This window comes from Zophobas morio, unplaced genomic scaffold, assembly GCF_036711695.1.
Source record: "Zophobas morio isolate AGI-343-1 ecotype UQ-CSIRO unplaced genomic scaffold, CSIRO_AGI_Zmor_V1 ptg000029l, whole genome shotgun sequence".
NCBI classification, from domain to species: Eukaryota; Metazoa; Arthropoda; class Insecta; order Coleoptera; family Tenebrionidae; genus Zophobas; species Zophobas morio.
In genome coordinates, this window is record NW_026972134.1 from 278,364 (window position 1) to 301,833 (window position 23,470).

At 33.2% G+C, this 23,470-nt stretch overlaps 4 protein-coding genes across 6 annotated transcripts in view; 2 read left to right on the forward strand and 2 right to left on the reverse strand.

Moving 5' to 3' along the window:
• LOC135137692 (uncharacterized protein K02A2.6-like) overlaps positions 1–23,470 on the reverse strand; it is a 197,924-nt gene that overhangs the window by 115,469 nt on the left and 58,985 nt on the right. The gene's annotated exons all lie outside the window — the stretch shown is intronic.
• On the forward strand, positions 1,702–6,366 carry No66 (Nucleolar protein 66). Its single transcript, XM_064067139.1, has 3 exons — positions 1,702–2,698; positions 2,748–3,266; positions 5,982–6,366. The coding sequence occupies exons 1-3, from the start codon at positions 1,842–1,844 to the stop codon at positions 6,301–6,303; spliced, it is 1,698 nt and encodes a 565-aa protein (XP_063923209.1). The 5' UTR covers positions 1,702–1,841; the 3' UTR covers positions 6,304–6,366.
• LOC135137571 (upstream stimulatory factor 2) lies at positions 6,496–9,842 on the reverse strand. The gene is made up of 4 exons (XM_064067255.1): positions 9,699–9,842; positions 9,364–9,533; positions 9,071–9,315; positions 6,496–7,075 (listed from the first exon to the last, which is right to left on the reverse strand). Exons 1-4 carry the CDS (start codon positions 9,725–9,727, stop codon positions 6,716–6,718), a joined length of 804 nt encoding a protein of 267 aa, XP_063923325.1. The 5' UTR covers positions 9,728–9,842; the 3' UTR covers positions 6,496–6,715.
• The window catches only part of LOC135137701 (uncharacterized), a 29,373-nt gene continuing 22,675 nt past the window's right edge, over positions 16,773–23,470 (forward strand). The window contains exons 1-5 of one of the 3 annotated variants that reach the window (XM_064067417.1): positions 16,774–16,944; positions 17,016–17,247; positions 18,317–18,588; positions 21,549–21,750; positions 21,903–21,914. In XM_064067417.1, the coding sequence (XP_063923487.1) occupies positions 17,083–17,247; positions 18,317–18,588; positions 21,549–21,750; positions 21,903–21,914 (651 nt within the window). In that variant the 5' untranslated portion in view covers positions 16,774–16,944; positions 17,016–17,082. Of the gene's footprint in view, positions 17,248–18,316; positions 18,589–21,548; positions 21,751–21,902; positions 21,915–23,470 lie in introns of all 3 variants that reach the window. The other 2 variants (XM_064067419.1, XM_064067418.1) reach the window with 2 other exon arrangements.

Sequence of the window (23,470 nt, forward strand, 5' to 3'; positions counted from 1 at the left end):
AAATTTAAAAAAAAACACTACCTACACTACCTGTTAATTTCAGTTGGTAACAAGGTTGAAAGTTGAAGTTCTGGTGTTTAGAACAATCGACAACAGATGCACTTAGAAGTTATATGGCAAAACGAACTTTTATTTTTTGTTTACAAAAATTAAGATCGGCTCTTCTCAATTTATGTGCCAGATGCAGACCCCCATTTTCCTGCAGAGCATGTAAGGATTCTATACATATATTCTCATGAGATTAATGAACCCTCTTTAGCTTTTTTCTTTCACCAAACACATTCCGTATTAATTTTAGGATATGGCAAGGATAATAGAAAATGTATATCTTATTACCTCATTGCTAACAAAAGTATTTTTAATATAGGGAATGTTGATGCTGCATCCAAATAAATGACACATATCTATATTTGATGGTGCCCCATCAAATATTACGGAGACAATCTTCAAACCTGTGTCTTTTCTTACATGAATGAATAGTTTGTCCCACAAGTGTATGTTTTTGAGAGCCACTCGAAGAACAGCTCGAAAAATAGCTTTTGCACTCAAAGCCCTAAATTTACCTCTTCTGATAATATTTCTTGTAATAAATGCGTTGGTAGAGTCGAATGCAAAAAATTTCTTTTTTGATTAGCAGTAAAATAAAACAATGTTTCTTCAAAATGTTTAGAACATATTGTTATGTCGATCGTTATTTCTGTACCTGCGAGCGCAAAGTGCGTAACTCCAAATGATCAGTTTTCAGTGAGAGCAATTATTTGTGGTTTGTTTTACATACCAGAAAAATTATTAGCTTATTCTAAATATATAATAGAAAATATTGAATATAACAAATAAAAAATTGTAAATACCTGAATTAGACAAAAAAGCGTCAACATTTTTTAGCAAGAAATACCCATTATCCATTTTATGTAAAAATGGAGTTATGCACTTTGCGCTCTCAGGTACAGATTTAAAATCGGCGTTGATAAAGCTCAACAATCAGTGGATTCATTTTTCATAACGTTTAAGTATGCCTCTATAGTGAAATGTACTTTTTGCTTTTTGCTACCATTTTTTATACATTTGATGATTACTGCTAGATATGAAAATTATTTAAGTACCTTTCTTATGTTATGATGTTATGAATAAAAAGTGCAAGAGCATTTTGCGTCTCTACTGGTGACGGATGAAGATTTCAATTAGTTTTGTATTTGCATTGTATGTTAAAAAATTAAAAATGTTCTTCTGTATGTATTCTATCAATTTAATCATTTCATGTGATTTAGTTTAAAAAATTTTGTTATCAGTTTTGAACGTTTCATTTTTAAAATGCTATTTTATTTATCAGTTTGACTTTTGTTTACTTTCAAATTTTCTTGGAAGATATTTTTAGGGTATTTATCTATTTATTTATTTATCTATTTCTATTTTTTTTTATTTATTTGTTTATATTTTTATTTATTTATTGTTATTATTGTATTTACATTTACAAATCAATGTTATGTTTAAATTTATACTTAACTATAATAGTATATATGTCTAATATTTTATATACTTTCTCATAGTGTTTGTGTTTTTATGTCAGTTTCAAAACGTATTTAGGCGATTTGAAACTAACATATAAAATGTAAATATAAACTATATTTTTCCCTTCAATTATAAAAAACTCACCTGAAAAATTTGTTTTCAAATTTGTCGCCAGTTTTAGTTCCCGACCCAGCCAGTAGAGGCTGACAATATCACAATCACAACACGTTTTATAGTGAGGTTAGATATTACAGTATTGAGTATTAGGTTTCAGGATTAGCAGTGGTATTAGAATAATTGCGAAATTGCGAACTAATAAACACAACCAAATAATGGCAACGGACGGTAGCTATATTAATTTGGTTTCTGCATTTTCGGTATATGAAAAACAGAGTCTATCAAAGCAAGAAAAAACGAAAAAGATGCGTAAGTTCCAACGTGAAGTTATATTAAAAGAACCAAAGAAACAAGATCATTTGATTTCTGTTAAAAAATCTAATATGAAAATGGTCAAACATAAGAAATCAAACTCGTCTAGCCTCAGCTCATTGCCTGAACCCAAGAGAAAGAAACTAAAGGAATTCGGAAAAAAAATGATAAAGGCTCACAAACGGTCAGCATCTACAAAGGTTTTAGGAACTTCAGTTCAGCAAACACCAAGTGTATTTGATGATTCTAATGCAAGTGATGATCCCCAATTTGACTCCCTTTCTTTATTTAAGTGGATAATTGACCCAATTGCACCTGAAAACTTCTTTAATACATATTGGGAACAAAGGGTGCTGCATATAAAGCGGTTTAATGAAACATATTATCAGCATGTTTTAAATTCAACTGCAATTGATAAAATTATAAAACATAATCATTTAAACTACAGTAGAAATGTGGATGTAGTATGCTATGAAAATGGTGTAAAAGAGGTGTATAATTTGGAGGGACGGTCAACAACATCTGCTTTGTGGGATTACTACTCTAATGGTTGCAGTATTCGAATTCTTAATCCTCAAACTTACAGTAGTAAAGTTCACTTATTGCTAGCTACACTTCAAGAGTATTTTGGTGCAATGGTGGGAGCAAATGTGTATTTAACACCGCCAAATAGTCAAGGATTTGCCCCACATTATGATGACATAGAAGCATTTATTCTTCAGTTAGAGGGACGGAAACACTGGAAATTATATAAACCAAAGTTTGTAGAGTATTTTGATAGTATGTTAGGTTAATATTATTTATTTTAGGGATTCAGATGTATTAGCAAGATATTCAAGTTCTAACTTAGAATACAAAGATATTGGAGAGCCCTTTATGGAACTAACCTTGAATGCTGGCGAAATGTTGTATTTTCCTCGTGGAACTATACATGAGGGACATACAGACGAATATTCACATTCTTTGCATATAACAGTTTCAGTATACCAACAGACATCATATGCTGATTTATTGCAACATATATTACCTAACGCCTTGAAAAGAGCTGCAGACAGTGATGTCAAATTTCGAAAAGGATTGCCCCTTAATTATCAGAAGTTTAGTGGAAGAACAACATATAACGAAACTTCAAAAGAAAAGGATATATTTAAAGCCAAAGTGGAAAGTTTGTTGCATTCTTTAATGAAATATGTAGACATTGATCTAGCTGTTGACCTTATGGGTAGAAAATTTATGTATGACTCAATGCCACCTGTTTTATCAAAAAATGAAGTAAAACGTTCAAGTGCAGATGGACCATATTTAAATAATGGATGCATTGTTAACAAGTAAGCATATATATATGACAGATTTTGATTGGTCAAAATTATAATGACTTACTGTCTTTGCCATTTCTATTGAAACACCACCTGTTGATTTTGCTTAAAATTTAGCAATTGGTAATAGCTTTCAGTTGATTGACAACGGCTTTTAGTTAGAAAATTGTGTGAATATGAACGTTGCCAAATTTTCGATTAAAAAGTGGTATTTCAATAGAAATGGCAAAGACAATAAGTTTGTTTCTGTTGTTTCTTCCAAAACAAAAGAATAATTTTAGATATGCTGAATGTCTCAGATTCAGTCTTCTGTTTTGTTGTCTAATAATTTCCTTGTTTGAAGTGTTTATATACCGGGTGTCTGGAAAATGGTAGATTACTTTTCAGTACGTTATATACGGGGGTTTCGGGAGTCCCAAAAAAATAATAAAAAAATCCTTTATGACGTAGATTACGAAAAAAACGTAATTTTATAAAAGTAAAATTGGCAACACTGCACACACCTAATGCGTGAATACCTCCGGCTTACTTTCTTCCATAATTAAGCAAATGGTTGACTATGAACCCATTTTAAATCAAACAACACCGCCTCTGATCCTGTGTTGTTGACCGACTGCTCCTGATGTAGTACGAAAAGGATCATGAATGGCTCTTTCGTCGAGCTCTCTTTTGGTGGTAACTCTTTAACATTGGTACAATGAGGCATGCTCCCTTCTGTCAGTCTACCTCCGTGTAAACAGAACTTCCTTTTTCATAACATCAACTAAACTAATAGTTTCCGAACTTCATTTATTTTTAAGTAGAACCTCAAAAAATTGATCTAAAGTTATTTGGTCTGGTCTCTTCACTACCTTGGTGTATAATATACTATTATAACATTTTAATAAAAATCTACACAGACGACAGACAGACAACGGAACAGACAGAAACGGAGAACCAATTGTTTCATATTCTAAACCATGATACAAGTAAATATGACAGCTGTTGTAACGGCTCCAGTTTGACAGTTTTCAAATATTAATTGTTTATTAATAATTACAATAAGTCTGCAAGCTTTGGCATTATCGGAAACATATAACGTAATAATTCATTGGGTGATTTTATAATCGCGGTCGTTGATAAGTACCACACTTGGGCATGCCTGAAATGTTGTCTTTGTGAACCCCTCCGAAATTGAAGTTTCTAAAATATCACTTCAAATGTCACTGAAAACAGTATCGTAGAGCAGAAAATTTTACGTCAACCAAAGTTACATTTTATTGTAGCACCACCTGAATCGATGACGGTTAGCCGACGTCTTGGTATTGATAACACGACCCTCAGCACATATTCTATTGGGATTGCATGCCAGGTAACTGAAATACTTTGTATCAGTTCTTCCCGGTAATGTTGCAAAACCCAAATTAAAAAATTGCCTTGCATTGACTTACCATGGTTGCTGTGGTTGATAACCATGGAGATTTTTACACAAACATTTTCTATTTATATGTAGTAGTGTAATAGATATTTATTTTATTAGGAGTTTAAGTGATACTTTATGTGACGGAGTATGGACGATTAAACGCCGAGCGATAGCGAGGCGAATTAAGTCTATACGAGTCACATAAAGTCACTTAAACTCCGAATGAAATACAATATTTTATTTTCAAACGATTAATCTTCTTTTGAAATGATTATTTCCTATCTTCTTGCTTCATTAAGGAATTGCCTTGATTTCACTTACCATGGTTACTATGGTTGACAACCACTATGATTTTCACATATTTATAATCCGACGGAGTATAAATGTTTTATTTATACCTACACCGGCGGAGTATAAGTAGTACTTATGCACCGCTCAAACACGGTGTCATAGAAATGAAACTTAAACCCTGGTAAGAACGTCATATAGGTGTCAGTTATATGACGTTTGAAAATAAGTAGTATTTATGTGTCCCTCACACACGCTGTCATAGAAATGACATTTAAACCCCGGTAACAACGTCATATGAGTGTCAATTATATGACGTTTGAAAATAAGTAGGATTGTACTGACAATAGTACGCTGGAAGGCGAATCGGTTCAAATCCCCTAAACCCTAAATAATTTGACAAATATTTTTGGCATTGTAAAAATTTCGCGCCACCTCGTAAAAGGCCCCCAACCGTTAAATTTTAGTGATTACAAGAATGCATCTGAATGACAAAAAATTACTCTTAGTCATTTCTAGCTGAATCCAGATGAATCTCTAATGCATAATCAGCAGTTTTTAAATGTAGATTTAAATTTCGCGCGCTCATCGAATAGCCACGTGACGTCACAAGATGCCCGTGTGCAAATCAGATTTATTACTTGTATCATGCTCTGAACGTCAAAAAACATGAACATATATTACAATATTGTCTTTGCCATTTCTATTGAAACACCACCGGTTGATTTTGGTTCAAATTTAGCAATTGGTAACAGCTTTCGGTTGATTGACAACGGCTTTTAGTTAGAAAATTGTATGAATATGAACGTTGCCAAATTTACGATTAACAAGTGGTGTTTCAATAGAAATGGCAAAGACTATACTCGGTTAGTTTACGTTCAGCAAGTAAAATATTAGAATCGATTTTAATATGATTTTAGTTTTGTTAGAAATAGTTCTAATTTTATTATTTGAAAAACTGAGGACTAATTTCCCCTTAATTTATGAAATGTAGTGTTTTATTTATACTAAAAGTGTTGTATACCTTATTTTTTAAGGGTAGAGATCGATTGGCACACCAGGATCCGTTTAGTGCGTTATTATTGCCTACGTCTAGTGAATGAGAGGAATTCTAATCCAAAATTATATTACAATACAGAAAATGGAACAGTTTATCACGGAGAAGAGGAACAATGGCTGGAATTAGAACCTGAAATGATTCCATCAATTTGCATGCTTCAGAAAGCATATCCCTTATATACCGAAGTTGATAAGTTACCAATGGAAGACGAAAGTCTCAAGATGCAGTTGATTTCTGCACTATGGGAACATGGACTAATTGTTGCAGACCAACCGCTAAAAGCATGTGAAAATGAATAATAATTAACAAATTATCTCCCATGCTTTTAGCCTGCGAAAATAAATATTTTTCAAAGAAAAAAATGTATTTCAATATTACTTATTATGTCCTCATATGAAGTGGAAAGCTGATATAGTTACAATTGCAACAATCAAGAATATTTCGAATAGTTATATCTGGAGTCTTTAGGACTGAAGTGAATAAGCGTGAAATAAAATAGCAAATATTTATTTACATTACATTTATAACTTCACACGTAAATGTACAGTTGCTTATTAACAAAAAAATCCTTTAAAATTTGGTTAACACATCATAAATATCTTTAAAAAAAATCCTTAACGTACAACGAAAATAGAACTATATGTATCATACTGTAGGTACATACGTGCTTACACCTTTCATAATCCCTTACATTAAACTAAACAACTAATCCTATGAAATTATAGTATTTGGGATTTCTAGCCCATTTCTTTTCAAAATGTCTCTTAGGGTTCTATTCTCTTGTTCTAAAGCCACATTCTTCTGTTTTAACAAATCAATAGTTTGACTTAATTGTTTATTTTCTTTCATATAATGATCACATTTTTGCTCATTTTCCCGCAATTCAAGAATATATTCGCATGCTTTCGCTAAAATACCACCTTTTGATTGACCATCGTAATGTCCATTCCCTTTCATATCAGGTGGTGCACTTTCCGGTATTATTTTTGATAATTTAGTTATCCAGTTGTTAATTTTGTCTCTTCTTCGCCGCTCCACTTCATTGTGTGTAGCCCTTCGCCTTTCATCACGCTTAAACAAACATTACAGTTTAAATAAATTATAAGAGACCAAATATTAAATCATTAAATATAAAAAATTTGGCCCCTAACGTTATTGAAACATAACGTCCTTCACATCTGAAGTACAACATAAGACATCCAGGCTTTTCAAAAAATGATAAAATTTCAATTTGCGAATTTTACTTTTTATGATTATTCTTAAAAGTTAAAATAAGAAATATGTGTAGTGTTAAAATCGGCATGCTATGTTTCAAGAGAGTTTTACATTACTTTTTTTTATGACACCACAACATTTAAGAACACGTATAACAATTTGGATAGGTGCAGCGCAATACTAATAATAGTACGATATTCCCAAATTTTTGGGGAAATGAAGTGAGCCATTCTTAATTTAATCAATAAAATCCATTTTCTCAATCATTAATTTTTCGGAGTCGCCTGCATAAGCAAATTTAAAAAATGTGAATGCACTGATAAATCACAAGTAAAAACACATCACATTTTGATCATGGAGGTAGAATGAGGGGAGGGAAGATAGCTTGAAAATGCGACTGGTATCGCGCTTTTAAATAGGGTCATAAATGGCTCTTCCAGCTTCTCGAAAAAATCGACTGTTTCAGTGCCGTGATGGAAAGTATTTGCCGGGTACTAGGCATAAAACAAAAATAATTTAATAATACAGAATATAAAAGCAGTAGCAGTAAAATTTACATGAGTAATAAAATACATAGGGTAGTACTCTTGTTGTTAGAAATATCTTAGTTTTTATGCCATAATTAAATAAATAGTAAGATATTTTTACTCCCTATGAACCTATTTTAAACCAAACGGCACCGCCTCTGATCCTCTGGTAATAACCGACCACTTGCGATGTGGTACGGAAAGGATTATAAATAACTCTTGCGTGGGGCTGTTTTGCTGCCATTCCTTTAACATTGGTCCAATGAGGCATACTCCCTCCTGTCATCCCACCTTCATGGTTTTAATTAAAAATTTACCATCCTTATAATAACTCTAAAACGTCTGCAAGATTTCAAAGGCAGCAGTTCCTGATTTAATCAATAAAATTAATGGATTCATTCATTTTTTTAGTCATCCTGTATAAACAAATCTAAAAAATATGATTGCAATGAAAAATCACAAGACTCGTCATATTTTCCACTTTTTTGATACGACCGTATGGATCTATTCGGGAAAATTTTGAGGTGAGGTTCTGACGTTATAAATTTTTTGGGGAGATTAGCAAATACATTTTCATTAAAAATTTACCGTGCTTGTAATAATTTAAAATATCTGCAAGATGTCGAAACATTCGGTTATGTTGTTTATAATTTTCCAAAAATTTTGACATTTCAGGTAAAAATTCAACACGGATACATAAACTACACGTGCACGACTATGTTATTTTATATAACTTAAAACCCATTTCCTATGTACAATTTTGAGTTGACGTCATCACATTGTTGGTGGAGATGTTTAAACAAAGTTTGGTTACCGTTTTCACATGTACATGATATTCATAATTAGACAGCGGATGACCGTTGGGCGAGAAAAAATCAAACTCGGTACGGCTCGTACGGGATGTGAATTCAGTGCAGTTAGGGGCTGCACATCGTTTATTTTTAAATAGAATAACGCTGCTTCGTTGCACTCTGCTGTTAATTCCCATTCTCATTTACCTAGCCGTTTTAATAATTAAGTCCCGGCGATCCAGCGTCTCCCCATCTATAGTCGTGACGTAGCCCGACAGAAATCCGCTCTCTATTCATAATTCACATATAAAATTTGACAACAATCAATCTGGTAATTTCGAAGATTATCTGTCTAACAAAAATCGACACAGACGGTGGACGGAAAAGCGAGTTCCATTTTTCCAAGAGACCCATTGAGAAAATTTGAAAGCGGCCAGTCACCCGAGGGACTCGATTAAAATACTTCCTTAGTTTCCTCTTAGGAAGTAAAAATTTGGCCCACAGCAATTATATAGATGTATTTAGATACTTACCCGTTTAATATTAGTAACTACTGAAGCACTGCCATCAATTATTGAAGATCTTGGAGCAATAGCTCTAGCACCTGCTTGAGTTGCAAAAACTTCATTTGGATTTCCAATAACATAAAGTTGTCCATTTAAATTACTTGTTAGCACCTGTTGAACATTTGTATTAGAAAAACTGTTACTAGTTGTCACAATTTGGGGCACAGGTTCTGCACCTTCTTCTACTTGAAGTACACGGTATGTTATCATACCTACGAATGTTCAATTTAGTATCCTATACACAAGGTGAACATGATTACCTTCAGGCGATCTTAAAGAGTATTGTACTTCAGTATCAGCAGGAGTTTCTAAAAGTGTTTGAGGTGAAAGATGATCAACAACATTTTGCTCATCATCACTTTCTGTTGAATGCTTTGATATAACATTATCATTTAAAATTACTTTCGTCTCGACTTCGTCAACTTCTGCGCTAAAATTAAGGAAACGTGAGTTAGAATAAGTTTCTATAATAACAGCTAACAACGACTTTAATCAACTAATTCTAAAATGACCTTGCCCCTATCAATGAAAGGATTACATAACGAATACATAAAAAGTACTTGGATGGAAAAAACGGGTAAATTTGGATTATTACCTCGAGTCCAGTGGATCTAACATATCCATATTAAGGTTAAGTGTATGATTTGATTAAATTTTTTTGAATTTTCCTTCAATTTTGGTCACGGGGACAAAATTGGTCATGTGATATGACACATATGACACCAATTTTTGACAATTGACGACACGCAGGCGTGAACACTGTAATATTCCATTGAAAATTCTTCAACATAAAAATATAAAATAACTAGACGTAAGCAGTCTACCATAGACAAGGGAGTTGTTGGTTGAGCTGATATGTGGCAGTCTACAAACCAACATACATGCAACATACAAAAAGTCATAAAAATGAAAAAATGTCAAGCATACTCATTATACAGAAACATGTTAACGAAATTAACATTTCGAACTTTTGCTTTGATAGTTAAACGTTAACCTAGTGTTGTTACTGCCGGCTATTTTCAAAAATAACTTTAATAGTTGAATATTTATCCCTGACAACAGGCACAATTCTAAATCAAATCTGTTAAAATTTAAGGGTTATTAAAAAATAAGCAGCCAATAATCAGATTTACGAATTTAACTCGTTACTATTAAAATTTGCAATTTAACATCCTTTAAATTTGACAAGTTTTTACAGAATTTCCCCTATTGTCCGGTTAAAAATTTGGAATTTTTTGACACACTTTATCTACATAAATCTAATCTGCTAAAGAATTCGGATAGGTATTCAAACCTTCAAAAGAAGATGAATTAAATAATTATATATTATATTTATTTATGAAGATTTGATTTATTAGTATTGAGCTTTAGGTGGGAATACAGTCGCAGACAAAAGTTAACGGCAAAGAAACGTCATTTGCGTCAACATTTTCAGGAGATTCGCCTATTATAGTATTTGCCAAAATTAAAAAACCTTGAAAATACAACTGACAGCCCCACCGAACATTTTAATTAGTTTTTTTTTTTTAATTATAACAAATATTTGACATATTTGAAGTCTTTGATTTTGACAAGTTGACAAGTTTAATTGATTTTTTGATTATCACGTAGGTTTGATGTAATACTGGTTGCATACTCCCAATACATTGACCACAGTATAGATATCAATCAGTACGGACAACTCGTGTCGGCGCCTTTGATCTTTCTGATCCGAATTTTATGCCGTCATCGGTGGTCGTTGCCCAAAATATTTCTAGATGTCGCCACCAAATTTAAAAAAAATCACAAACGCTTCATTTTAAAATTGATTCGTGTACACAATTTACTACACTTTGTGCAAATGAATTTTTGGAAAAGAATTAAAAATAGTGTAATAACAATAACATTTTGTAACTAGTTGATCTTAGAAACCACAGAGTCTATTATAATAAATCTAATACTATTAAACGAGCAAAGTTTGTATATATATATGTAATGGGTTTCTCGAAAACGGCTCTAACGATTTCGATGAAATTTACAGGTTAGGGATTTTTTGGGTCAAGAAATCGATTGATCATAGTTCTAACTTCTGAAAATTACAGCTTCATGCATTTTCAGCAATTTTCAGGCAGTGAATTATATTTGTTGCTAGGCAACATCAGATGACACTACACGAACACGAGATTGTTTTATATGAGAAGTTTGGGTGACAGTCTGACAGTACGTTTGACGTACCTTTTTATCTTCAATTGTACGTACCGAAACATGCTCCACTGTATAGAGGACGTTGAAATTCACCTCCTGAGGTGAGAAAATTTACCAAAAACTAAACAGTGAGCGGATAAAAGGCACACGAAAGTGTGTTGAATTGAGATTATTTTGTCAAGCATTCATTTCAGAGGTTCCACGGTCAGTGTCAACATGTGATCGTTTTCGGGGATGGGACCGTGTTATTTGAGTTTTTGGGCTCAACGTTTCGCACACTTTCGTAAATGGCATCTTCGGGAGCAGGGTTGAGATTGAGAAATTAGGAATAACACAAAAGAGCACGGTAACTCAGTATGTTAACCACACCAGAGGCGAAACTCTTCTGGCAGTAAGAATGTGGTTGTGACCTTTTTCTAGAGTCGAGAGAGAGAACTAGGAAAAAAAAAAACGACAGAGAGAAAACTTGGGTAACAAATGAGATGTCAAACAATAATTCCAGTTTTCTGTTCTTTAATCTCTACATGTCACTTATCAGTGTTTAAAACAAAGACTGCTTATGGAATTTCTTTTTTAATGTGTATTTTTAAGTAGCGCGTGTACTTCAGAATGCATACTATACGCATATTTATCTGTCCCAATCTGATCTAATACTACCAAACGAGCCGAGTGAAACTCGGTCAACCAGATATTAATTAATTAAGCGCCCTATAACAGAGATGCCGTGTTGAAATTTAGATGTGGCCCCGCTTCTCTGATTACGATTTTATGTTTCATTAATTTCTTTTTCATAATGGTTGTAAATGGTTGTAAAATTCAACGTTATTAGAAAACGCTAATATATGTACATTTAATTAAAAAAAAAATAAATAAACAGTAAACAATGATCCTATGAAAACGTGAACAACGCTTTTTAAAATGTCTGTGAAAATTACACTTAACTGCAATAATAACACCGGAAGATCAGCCTTAAATCATCAAAACCAACGCAACTAAACTGTCAAATTTCAAATACTTATTTCACATTAAAGTTACTAGATAACCAAAGTACCGCAGTTCAATGTCCCAGTGTGTAAGAAAGAGAAGTGCCATCGAGTCACATTGGAAGTACCTTGCGTTGCGCGCCCTCATACGGTCACAAGACAAACGACCACCCATGAAAACGGGTCAGCAAAAATAGCGAGTTGTCCTTACTGAATAATATCTATGCTGTGTCTAGGGTTACTTCTGCTTATACACAACTTCCCTCGCGTTTGAAATACAGTCGAACTAGATAATGCCAACGTGGTTGGCGAAACGCGTCGACAATATTTTGTGTTTTCGGTGTTGTGGGAATAAACGTTCTATAAAATACAAAATGTTCGAAGAATTATAAAATTTAATTTTGCGAATTTTATTTTTATTTCCTGAACATAAGCAAAGAAAGTATTGTAATCGAGTTTATCAAGGGGCGACTGGCTACTTTTATGTTTTCTCGACATTTCATGACCCATAGAGTATGAAAAATTAGGTCTCCTGGTTTTCAGTCTGTGTACCGTCTGTTCAGATTTTTATTGGGCAGATAATCTCCTAAACTACCAGACCGATTATATTTTAGGTGTATGTTGTGGTGACCGAATTTACATCAAAATTTTCGCGCTGAAATTAATTAACAGCGATTAATTTGAAAAAAAAAATTTCAATCACAAAAAAGAAATCATTGAACATAGGCAACCAAATATGCACGGTAACGCTTGCAGGAAAGCTGGACAGTTTGTAGCGCTAGGGGGATTTTAGTTAGAGGGTTGGTTGGTTGCTTGGTAGACAGAAAGGCGGCATGTCGAAAGCGGGAGTCATTATCTTTATGTTCGGTGTAATGAATGCATGGTGAAAAGACGCTGTAAGTAGCTAGGTTTAAATTAGCTCAGTTTTCCCCAACCTGCGCGACTAATTCTTGCGGCCTTTTAATGGAAAAAGTGCGGACTTCTGTTCAACGCGAAACACGTGTTGTAAATTTGTTTTATTGTTTGTAAATTCACCAGTCAAGTTAGTTTTTCTTAATCGTCAGCTAGCGCTAACACAGTTTAACAATTAGGATTATTTTAATAAACCTCTTGCTAGAAGATTTCATGAAATTCACTTAGTCAGGAAAACACCTTTGTTGTTTAATTACGAATAGGTTTCTGGATGCATATACGTAAGAGTTACATTATAACACTTCTTAATTCTTCACATAAGATTGCTAATGGTTCATTTACGGCAGTTAAACAAAATTCATTATACTGCGAACTGGCGGGGGGTTAAAATAATTTCTTCCCTTAGGCGGTTATCATCGTTATTATCGTCGTTTTCATGATTACATCATCGAGGCTTGTCTTCGCAACGTTAAAGATTGATTACTTCATCGAGGCATGCCCTCACAACGCTACAGATTGATTGCTTCATCGAGGCATGCCCTCACAACGCTACAGATTGATAACTTCATCGAGGCATGTCCTCGCAACGCTAGAGATTGATCACATCAACGAGGCTCATCACTCGCAACACTAACATTACATCACCGAGACGCGTTTTCCTGGCAACGATGATTGGATGTTTTTGTGTCTGTTTATTATGTGTTTTCTTGGGGTAACCAGTTCGCGGTATTCTAAACTCTCAAAGTAAATTGCTTTTTTTTAGTAACCAATCACTTAGATCATGATATAATTCGAATCAAACAAAGTGTTGTGGCAAATATTAATATCATGTAAATTTTGTTAACTTTGCAATTTTTCACCTCATACAATATTTCTCTAATCTCACAGTTTTAACCTCTGTAATTTCCCTTTGTTGTATAATTTTCATTGGACGTAAATTTCATGCTCGACAGTTTTAACCTCATTTTTCAAAAAAAAACACAACGTAGGTTTCCATTTTGTTAGACGGTCACAGCCAAGGCCAAATTTTGAATTTTTGAATTTTTCGCGGGCCTTTCAAACTTTTTTTCAAGGTCAATTAAAGGCGGAAGTTTGGGTTATCACAATGTTAAGAATATCGTGTAGATAGTAAAATGCTAATCAAAATTTGCCCAATCTCGTATCAATGTCATGAGTTCTCAAAATAGTTTATAATAAATTTCATAAAATAGCATACTCTTGTATTTGTTTTATTAAATACAAATTCGTAAAATCAAATTTTTTAATTTTTTAAAGAAGCGGGATTTGTGGTACTGTACTTCTGGGGCGAGGGAAGTCCTGTCGAAATAACTTTCGACCAGTTTTTTTTATTGTTACGCTACGGTTTAAATGACATTTTGCAAGACAGAATATCCAATTTATTTCAAAATCAACAATTATTGCAAAGTAATTTTTATTAACATTAAAAATAATATATCCAATTTGAACCACTGGTTTGCTATTTTCTTCTACATATAATGTTTTTCATAACTTGGTCTCTCCTCGGAGTAGAATCTCCGGCAAATGTAAAATTTTCCTCAATATTTTCTTTTCTAATGTTTTCCACAACTTGGTCTCTCTTCCGAGTAGAATCTCCGGCAGATGTAGAGGATTCGTTATTACCGATTTTGTTGGAGGCATCAATTTTGTTATTTATACTATCTTCAATGTACCCTTCCGTCGCGGTACTAGATTTCCATCCCCCGTGACGTTTGTTAGAAATTAGGTGTCCTGCATTTGTCAAAACAGTGACAGAACTCCTTCTGAAGCAATGCCCTGTGTATCTTTTAAAATTTTCTTTTCTTAGCCACTTTGCATTAGACTCGCTGTTTCTCTTGTTTTATTAATGCCTACATTTGCGATTAATGTATTTATGGAATAAACGCTAACTTAAGACATGGAGCGTCCGCAGAGCTCTATGTTTTCGATATATTTCTATATATTCAGGACGAGAAATCGTAAACATTTTCTCAGAGTGTGTTTTTGAATCTGGTATTCTGACAATTAACAAAGACCCTACATCTTCAATGTTATCAATCGTCATCCATACGATTAGTAGTACCTGCAACAAATATTTAGATAGGTACAAGAGAAGAATTAAACGTTCAAAAAATGTATAAACATTTTTTTTAATTCTATTGTAGCCTTTGCTTCTCCAAAATTAAATTGTGTCGTATTAAATTGGAATAAAAAATATTCTAGGGCCGATGTCATTGCAGGAGAAAATATGTTTACCGTTCGTAGAACATCTTCTCAAATGAAAATGAAAATGAACTAAAAATATGTTTTTTTAGTGAGAAACAGAACTGGTTTAATGAAACAAGTTTTCTGTGAATAATATATTTTTTCAGGTATTTCACTGTTATTGTACTTGCACTTGAAACCATGTCACGATCCAAAAATATCGAACGCGCATTCTTAACGATGTGACAGTAATCAAAACTAAAAAATAATGGAAGCGCAGGGTTATTTAGTGGATGAGATATTTTAGTCTTCACTTGACCTTCACACAATTTTTTGAAAAGAGCCACATTTGTTTTGTGGTTATCTGTAACAATTCTCAAGATTGTGAATCCTTAAGCGTCCACTTTGTTTATAATTTCAGTTGTCATATCATAAAAGCGTTTTGTGTTCAACGTGTTGTGAAAAAAATATCCAACAGGGATGGTAAATTTGGTTGACATGCTAGGAATAACGAAACACAGTAACTTGTTGAACAAGATAAGCTTTTTTCTTAAAGGAGCTTCTGTGACATTACATAATCCATGAACTTTCAGGTTGTTTTGTTAGTTTTTGGTGCTTGTCGACGCAAGGAGATTACAATTTTGACGACCCGAGACGTTAGAGACGAAGGAGAATTTATCAAGAACACCTTACCGAATTCAAAAACTAAAATTATGCAGAAACATATGTTGAGACATCGGAAGAAAATAAGAAAATAATTGCTACGAAAATAATGAGTTCTTCAGTTGCTGTGGGTTCAACACATAACGTCACGGTTTAACAAATAACGGTGGAAAAGCCCAGCTTTAACATGGGAACAGTGTTTAGAGTTAACTTTACAAATGTTTCAAACTGTATAATTTATGTTAATAAATAGTCAGTCTTTATTGCACTAATGTGGTAAAACTAACATTACAATACCAAAGAAAAACTTGTAATCTGATACATTACGGAATGAAAGCAGATAAATCAATTTTACGTTTCAATATACTATGTATAGTATCTTACGCATTTTTTTTATGCTGTTTGTTTTTGTGTGTTATTTTCAAAACGTATTTAGGCGTTTTGAACCTAGTATATAAAAATTCGCAAATAATGTCTTTGTGAACTCGTCTGATTTTAATCAATAACTCAATTCCGGACTAGTCATGTAAAGAAAAGCTGTCAAAATTTCAATTTTTATTTCTTATGTTAATAAGTATTTCCCCTTGAATTATAAAAAATTCACCTACAAAATTCACTTTCAAATTTAGTGCCGTTTCTAATCCAGTTCTAGTTGCTAAGCCAGCCACTAGAGGCGCATATAGTGAACAAAATACAAGTATTATAGAGACTGCTCTACGGGAGGATATTCTATTATGTTGACACAGCTGTGACTGTCGCTGTACTATAATCGTTGGTTACCGTACTGTTGCTCATTGTTGGAGGTGTGGTTGCAGAATTGAGTTGAATGTGATTAGTGATAACCAAAACTTTTCGCTCAAAATCGGCTTAAAATGTGTAGAGTAAAATTTAGTCGTGGTGTGTGTAATAGTTTTGTTTTTAGTTAAGTGAAAGTGTTCAGTTGAAAGTTGTATCATGTCTCTTTTCAGTTAGGTTATGCTTTGATGGTCTTTACAACCACAATATCTATCCCCGGCAGGGCTTCTTACGTTTGAAATGAGTAGTTGGGCAGCAAGAATGCATAGGCGAGCTGCCACATTTAGTAATGTAGTCACATCGTGTGGTCACCCTTCAGGGCCATACCCTCGTCGGTTGGAAAAAGTCAAATTTGGAGTATCTCTTGAAGAAGTTTGTAAAAATGACATTCCGGGACCACTTCTTGTAAGTTTATGAAAAAAATACCAGATACAGTAGGACTGCAAGTACTGTCTCAATTGTTAAAGCACGTGTTTTGGGTTTTATTTATTTATTATGATAAATTTTCACAACGTATCTGTTTTGATTGGTCATTAAACATTTTGAATTACTAATCTGTGGAGGTAAATATTTTGTAAGTTTTGTGTATTATAAATTATTCTTGGTCATACCAAATGTCTATGGTTGCGATATTGAACAAATTTTACATTTTTACATATTTATTGTATCCATACTGGACGGAAAAAACGAGGAGCCTGACTGTAAAATTAACAAGTAAATCACCATCATCGGCTACAAATGTTCCAGTCATTGACAGAAAATCCTGGACGTCAGTGACATACTATCACAACGTGTAAATAAAACACTCTTGACCTTATTTTTTTAGTCCTGTCATTTTTGACACTGCAGGCATGCTGATAAGTGAATGCGACGTGACAAATCTTTTAAACTTCGATCATCAAACTGACAAGGTGTAGGTAGACTGTTTCATAATTTTCAAAATGACAGAAAAATGACGTCCAAGATTTTCTCCAACATTGCATTCTACCTTGAAAATACAACCAACAACACCGCAGCATTAGATTTGAAGTTTTTTAATAGGGGAAAAAAAGATAGGTTATAACACATTTCATAGAGGACAATAAACGCAAATTCTACAAACGTTAAAATAATTGCGTTATAATTTGTTTGTATTTGCCTGTTTCGTGATGACAACCTTGACGTTCGTTGAAGTTTCAACGGTATAAAACGTAATGCCGTTCTAAGAATATGAAAATCACCACTGGTTTTTTTTTGGTAGCAGCTAAAATCAACAGGTGGCGATTTTTTAATTTTGGCAAAAACTATATTTGTAACCAATTTAATAATACCAGTAGATTAGTCCTGTTTTTTTATAAATCGAACTTATGTTTTGAATTAATGTCTCTGTTAATGATATATCAAAATTTCTCATCGTTAACTAAAAATTCCAAATTGTTTTATTTCATATAAAATTAACCTTTTTTTTAACTGTGACGCTATTTATTATTTCCAGGTATTGATTTTAAAGTTGAATAAGGAGGCCCCTTATCGTAAAGACGTGTTTAGGGCTCCTGGACATCAGGGTGCAATGAAGAAACTTATACACTTCCTACAGACTGGTAGATTAGTTAATATGGACAATTTTAGTGTGTACACAATTGCAAGTGTTTTAAAGAAATTTCTGCGGAAGATACCTGGTGGAGTATTTGGCAAGGATGTAGAACAAAGGTTTTTTCAAGTTCTTGATATTGTCGACGATCGGGAACAACGGTCAGAAATTGAGAAGTAAGTTTACAAATTTTTCTAAACAATATGATTTTCATTTATAAGGATTTAAGCAGTACTTCACATTTTTTTTTATTTTTTCCCTAAAACTACGAGTACTGTTATAGCAATGCTACAAAGAAATTAAGTAAACTGGAATTTTGCAATAACTAAGATAAATTTGGACCCACATTTAATTATTCTTTGCAAAGGATACTTGTGCGGAAATTTAAAGTATAATACATATTTTCTTCGATTTCGCAGAATAATTAGAATGATGCTAATATACATTTAAATTCATTGACGTGAAATAGTGTCCCGTTACCTATGAATGAATGTCTATTGTACTTGTTAAGGTTACTCCACAGGTTGCTCAAACTAATTAATATCCTGTATGTACATACCTTACAAGAGAGAAATCAACATAATGAGCTAAATAAAGATAGAGAATAATACATTTTTGAACATTTGTGTGATATTTCTGCCGAGAAAATGCCCGTTGAGATTCATATAAAAAATCCTGCCACTTTTCTAAATAAGTTACTGCTATCAAAAAGCTGTACGTGAATAGAAAATATTGGTGATATCTGTATTTTTACGTCAGAACATGCGTCAAGAAGACACGAATGTCATGAGAATTCAGACTTACATATATATAAACACAATAGTAAGTGTTTGTAGCTTAGAGGAATTAATTCATTTTGCAGTCTAATATTGACGTTATTCGTTTTAGTTTATTTTAATGTAATGTATGAATTTATTTTTGAAACAACATGCCCTTGAAAGGAATACAACGTGGATCTAATCTGCAGTCTGTTGCCAGATCCCAATACAACACGTTCTTGGTGGTGTGTCCATTGTCTTCCGAAACAGGGCGACCGTCGAAAAAATGTGTTTAGTCAGGGCTGAACGTAGAACCTGAACGTGTTAATTTACTGTTTAACAAAGTATCCTCCTTAGTTTCATTTTCTTTTCCATTTAGTACCGACATGGGTTAATAAACAGGATCATGTGCCTAGGTTTGATCTGAAATGTAACGAGTTTTCACAAAACCAAACCAAAAAATTACATTGTTTAATAAACACAAAAATTTGAGCACGCGTAAAGCCTTTATTTTAAATAAGAAAATATGGTCATAGATTTACCACATAACACATCCAAGTTATTTAAAGAGGTCAATCGATAAAAAATGATGCAGAAGAATTTATCTTAAAAACGAATTATATTTTAAACACCAAGATAAAGTTACCTTAAAATAAAACCACATTAACGTCTAAAACTAGCTGCAAGATTTTGCTTATTTGCATATTTGAAAATAAACTAAAATATAATTCATCCTCACTTGTAGCACTTCCAAAATCATCACCAATTTCTATTCTAATTTCTGGTACTGCCCTTCTAATAATATTTCTTATCAACTCCATTCATTCATAACTTTTTTTTCCATGCATTTGCTTTACACTTCTTAAACATTGCTCCCACATATGCATCACTCCCACATTATCATCGACATAACCTTCTTCACGCATGTGTTTAGTGTAGTAAGTCGCAGCATTAGCAAGATCACTATGGGATGAAACCTCTTCCAATACAATCAGTGAACTTCTCATCACACCATGTAGTGAACATCTCGGCATGGATTTCTTCGTGATGGTCCCTTACATTTAATTTCTATGAAAACAGCAATCCAGTATGACCTCATGGTCTTCTAACTCTCTTAGTGCTACCATCTTGTTAAGATCTTATGGCATTTCGCATAGCAAAAACTTATATTTCATCTAAGAATGACACATTTCTCTCGAACTCGGATTCTAAATTTTCTTTGCGTTTCCGTAAAAAATGAACCGCACGGCAATACGTGGTTTCTTCATTAACACTCTTTGAGTGTTAATAAGTGAAACAACAGACGTCGGAAGAGAGCTCACACTCATATTAAATTTAATATAAATATTATATTATTATAATACAATGACCTGCAAAAAAAAACGGTCACCCTGGAAAATTTCGCAAAACCACTTTAAAAATTATTAATTTAACCAGTGATCGAGGATGGTCGTATTCAGGGCTATGCACACTTTCAGGGTGGCTTATTGTGAGCTATTCCCCATTTTTTTTATTGCATATATTTCGAAATCAGGCTGTATAGCAAGCAAGTCAAGCACCTCAACGAGAACTAGTACAAATCAGTCTGTAAAAATGTATAGAAAGATTATATAATAGAGATCCGTATAGTTTGTTAGACTTCAGGTTGCGGCAGCTGAATGAGTGCTACATTTTGTGACTAAAAACGAAAAATCTATTTTTTAACTTTAGTGTGTCTTTAATGAATTAAAAAAAAAAAACAAGCTCTACAAAAATCTGTAAAAAATATATAGAGTATCATTAAAAAAAAATTGGATGTCGTTGACAAAAAAAAAAAGGATGTATTTTGCTTTTTACACTTATTACTGAATATAAGTGTATATAATTGTGTTAATTAAGTAAAAACAGTTACTTAAACATGAAATTTATTAAACAATAACGAAAAAATTATCATCGGCCTAATTTTCAAACTGCGTAACTCCAAACTGACACTATATTTTAAATACAAAATAATATCAGATTATATCGTCACGAAATGTTTAATCGACGGCTGAACTTCGCTCTTTGGAAACTACGTCCAAGTGGCCCGGTTGGGTTTTTACTTCTACAATGTGAATTCAAACCATACTGAATAAAGTTTAACATTATGATTAAGTTCGTAAGTATAAGTTTTAAGGATACTGAACGGCCTTGTGTACTAGTCTTAAGATATATATGTATTCCAGTTATTACTATATTTTACCATGTAGAGATGAACATTAAATATTTATAAAATAAAGAAAATTGTAGAGAGACAGCCAACATTCTGTAATAATATATCTGAATGTCTGAATGATCTTATAATGCCTTAAATACAATCCGGTATGTACTTAGTCAAGCCTAATGAATGTTTTTTTCAGTATTATAACATCTTTGCCAATCTACACACAAAGACTGCTCGTCCTACTCTTCGGAACATTCAGAGTGATAGCCTGCAACAGTGAAAAGGCCGGTACTGGTATGACCAGTGAAGCTCTTGGTGTCAGTGTAGCACCGAGTTTTTTTCATTCCTGCGTGAGTGATGGCAAGGCTGCCAGAATGGAAGATGTGATGAAATTTAAGGTATATTTTACTTTATTTTAAATGGGAACTTTTGTTCTTCTAATTTATCGACTAAAATTTGTAATATTTTGAAACAAAAATTGATTAAATTGTAATGTTTCAATAATATTTTTTGGTGCTTCTGCTGTACAATGCTTTCTGTTTGCAACAAGGCCGAGGTCAACGTAAGTTACGTTTTTATTTTTGAATGTGAATAACGTAATCTATAAGCAATCCATTTTTTGTACTTTCATAATAATAATAATAATAAAAAAATTAAGCGTCGCAATGAATATTCTTCCAGTTCTGTGACAAGTTGCGTATAATTGTAAAGATTAAAGATATGCACAGTTCCATGAAAACTTTGCCACGATTTTTGGTTGCATAATTAAAAGCAGCATACACACTTTCTTGTAATTCAGTACAAGGTTTATTTTTAGTTGACGATGTTTGAAAGAGGGTACACCAAAAGTGATCCATTGATTTTCGAAAATATTCGGGTGAGTCGTGTTAATGTATACCGGGTGTCTGGAAAATGGCGGATTAACTCGCCTCTACGCTCTTACAATCAACTGGTGAGTCTGGGAAAAGTATTAAAAAAAAATCCTTCTCTCATTTGGGTGGAGTTATAACGATTTTAAAATTGGTTATTTTGCTACGGTTAACAACTAAACAACACATTCATTATCACAGTAACTAGTAATAAAACTTTTAGTTAATATTTTTCTCGCCCATGACCATGTTTAATTACCATTTCAGTTAGAATGCACAAAGATATGGCTGTGTTGTTTTTGTAATAATTTGATAAAATTCCATTTGATAACAGTTTGCCTGATATAAAGCGAAGGTGGATTTCAGTTACCATCGTTACTAAGAAACGAGAAAGTAAGCCGGAGGTACTCACGCATTAGGTGTGTGCAGTGTTGCCAATTTTACTTTTATAAAATTACGTTTTTTTCGTAATCTACATTATAGAGAATTTTTTTATTATTTTTTCGGGACTCTCGAAACCCCTATATATAACGTACTGAAGAGTTAATCCGCCATTTTCCAGACACGCGGTATATTTTAAAATTTAAATAATTATTTTGTCATAATAAAATTTACTTACATAACGTGATAAGGTCATTTTCACGAATGTTTAAGTTCATATTTACACGACATTTTACAGCTTGCAAAATACAAAAGTTTCAGTATTGTAATCTCTTTTTTTGTTGCATTTATTTTTCCATCTCTTCCAACCATTTGTTCGTTCATTTCTTCTATTGTTGCATTCATTTTCTCATCTCTTGGGTCCATCTTTTCATCCATTTTTTGGATTCTTGCATCCCACTCCTAACACCAATGTTACGATGATCGTAATTAAAATCGGCGTGGGTGAAACTCAACAATTTATTTCTGGGTAATACTAATTTACACGACTAACTATACATCGATTATATACAGAATAATTCCGACTTGGCTGGAATGGATTTGAGTAGACTCATTCTCTCATTTACTGAACTCTACTCGTTGAATGAATGAATGTTCCCGACGGTAGTCCCTCTTTAAACAATCATCCGTTTCTTTGGATGGTTACGGACGCCGCTTCGAGGTTGTTCTGAGACCCTCCATCGATAGTTCCGGCAACCCCCTCCATACTTTTTTTTATGCGGATGCCGCCTAGCCGCCGTCACCGATGATGAGTCCCCCATCATCGCCGTACATACTAGAAACCCTCGAGAAAACCATAGGCGTCGTA

What these genes read in the sequence shown, in the direction of transcription:
- No66 (XM_064067139.1), top strand. Translation starts at nt 1,842, where the DNA reads ATGGCAACGGACGGTAGCTATATTAATTTGGTTTCTGCATTTTCGGTA. An exon ending in TGGAAATTATATAAACCAAA is followed by an intron (nt 2,699 to 2,747) that starts GTTTGTAGAGTA and finishes TATTTATTTTAG; the next exon opens with GGATTCAGATGTATTAGCAA. An exon ending in AATGGATGCATTGTTAACAA is followed by an intron (nt 3,267 to 5,981) that starts GTAAGCATATAT and finishes TTATTTTTTAAG; the next exon opens with GGTAGAGATCGATTGGCACA.
- LOC135137571 (XM_064067255.1), bottom strand. Translation starts at nt 9,727, where the DNA reads ATGGATATGTTAGATCCACTGGACTCGAG. An exon ending in CTCTTTAAGATCGCCTGAAG is followed by an intron (nt 9,316 to 9,363) that starts GTAATCATGTTC and finishes GAACATTCGTAG; the next exon opens with GTATGATAACATACCGTGTA. An exon ending in TAGTTACTAATATTAAACGG is followed by an intron (nt 7,076 to 9,070) that starts GTAAGTATCTAA and finishes TGTTTGTTTAAG; the next exon opens with CGTGATGAAAGGCGAAGGGC.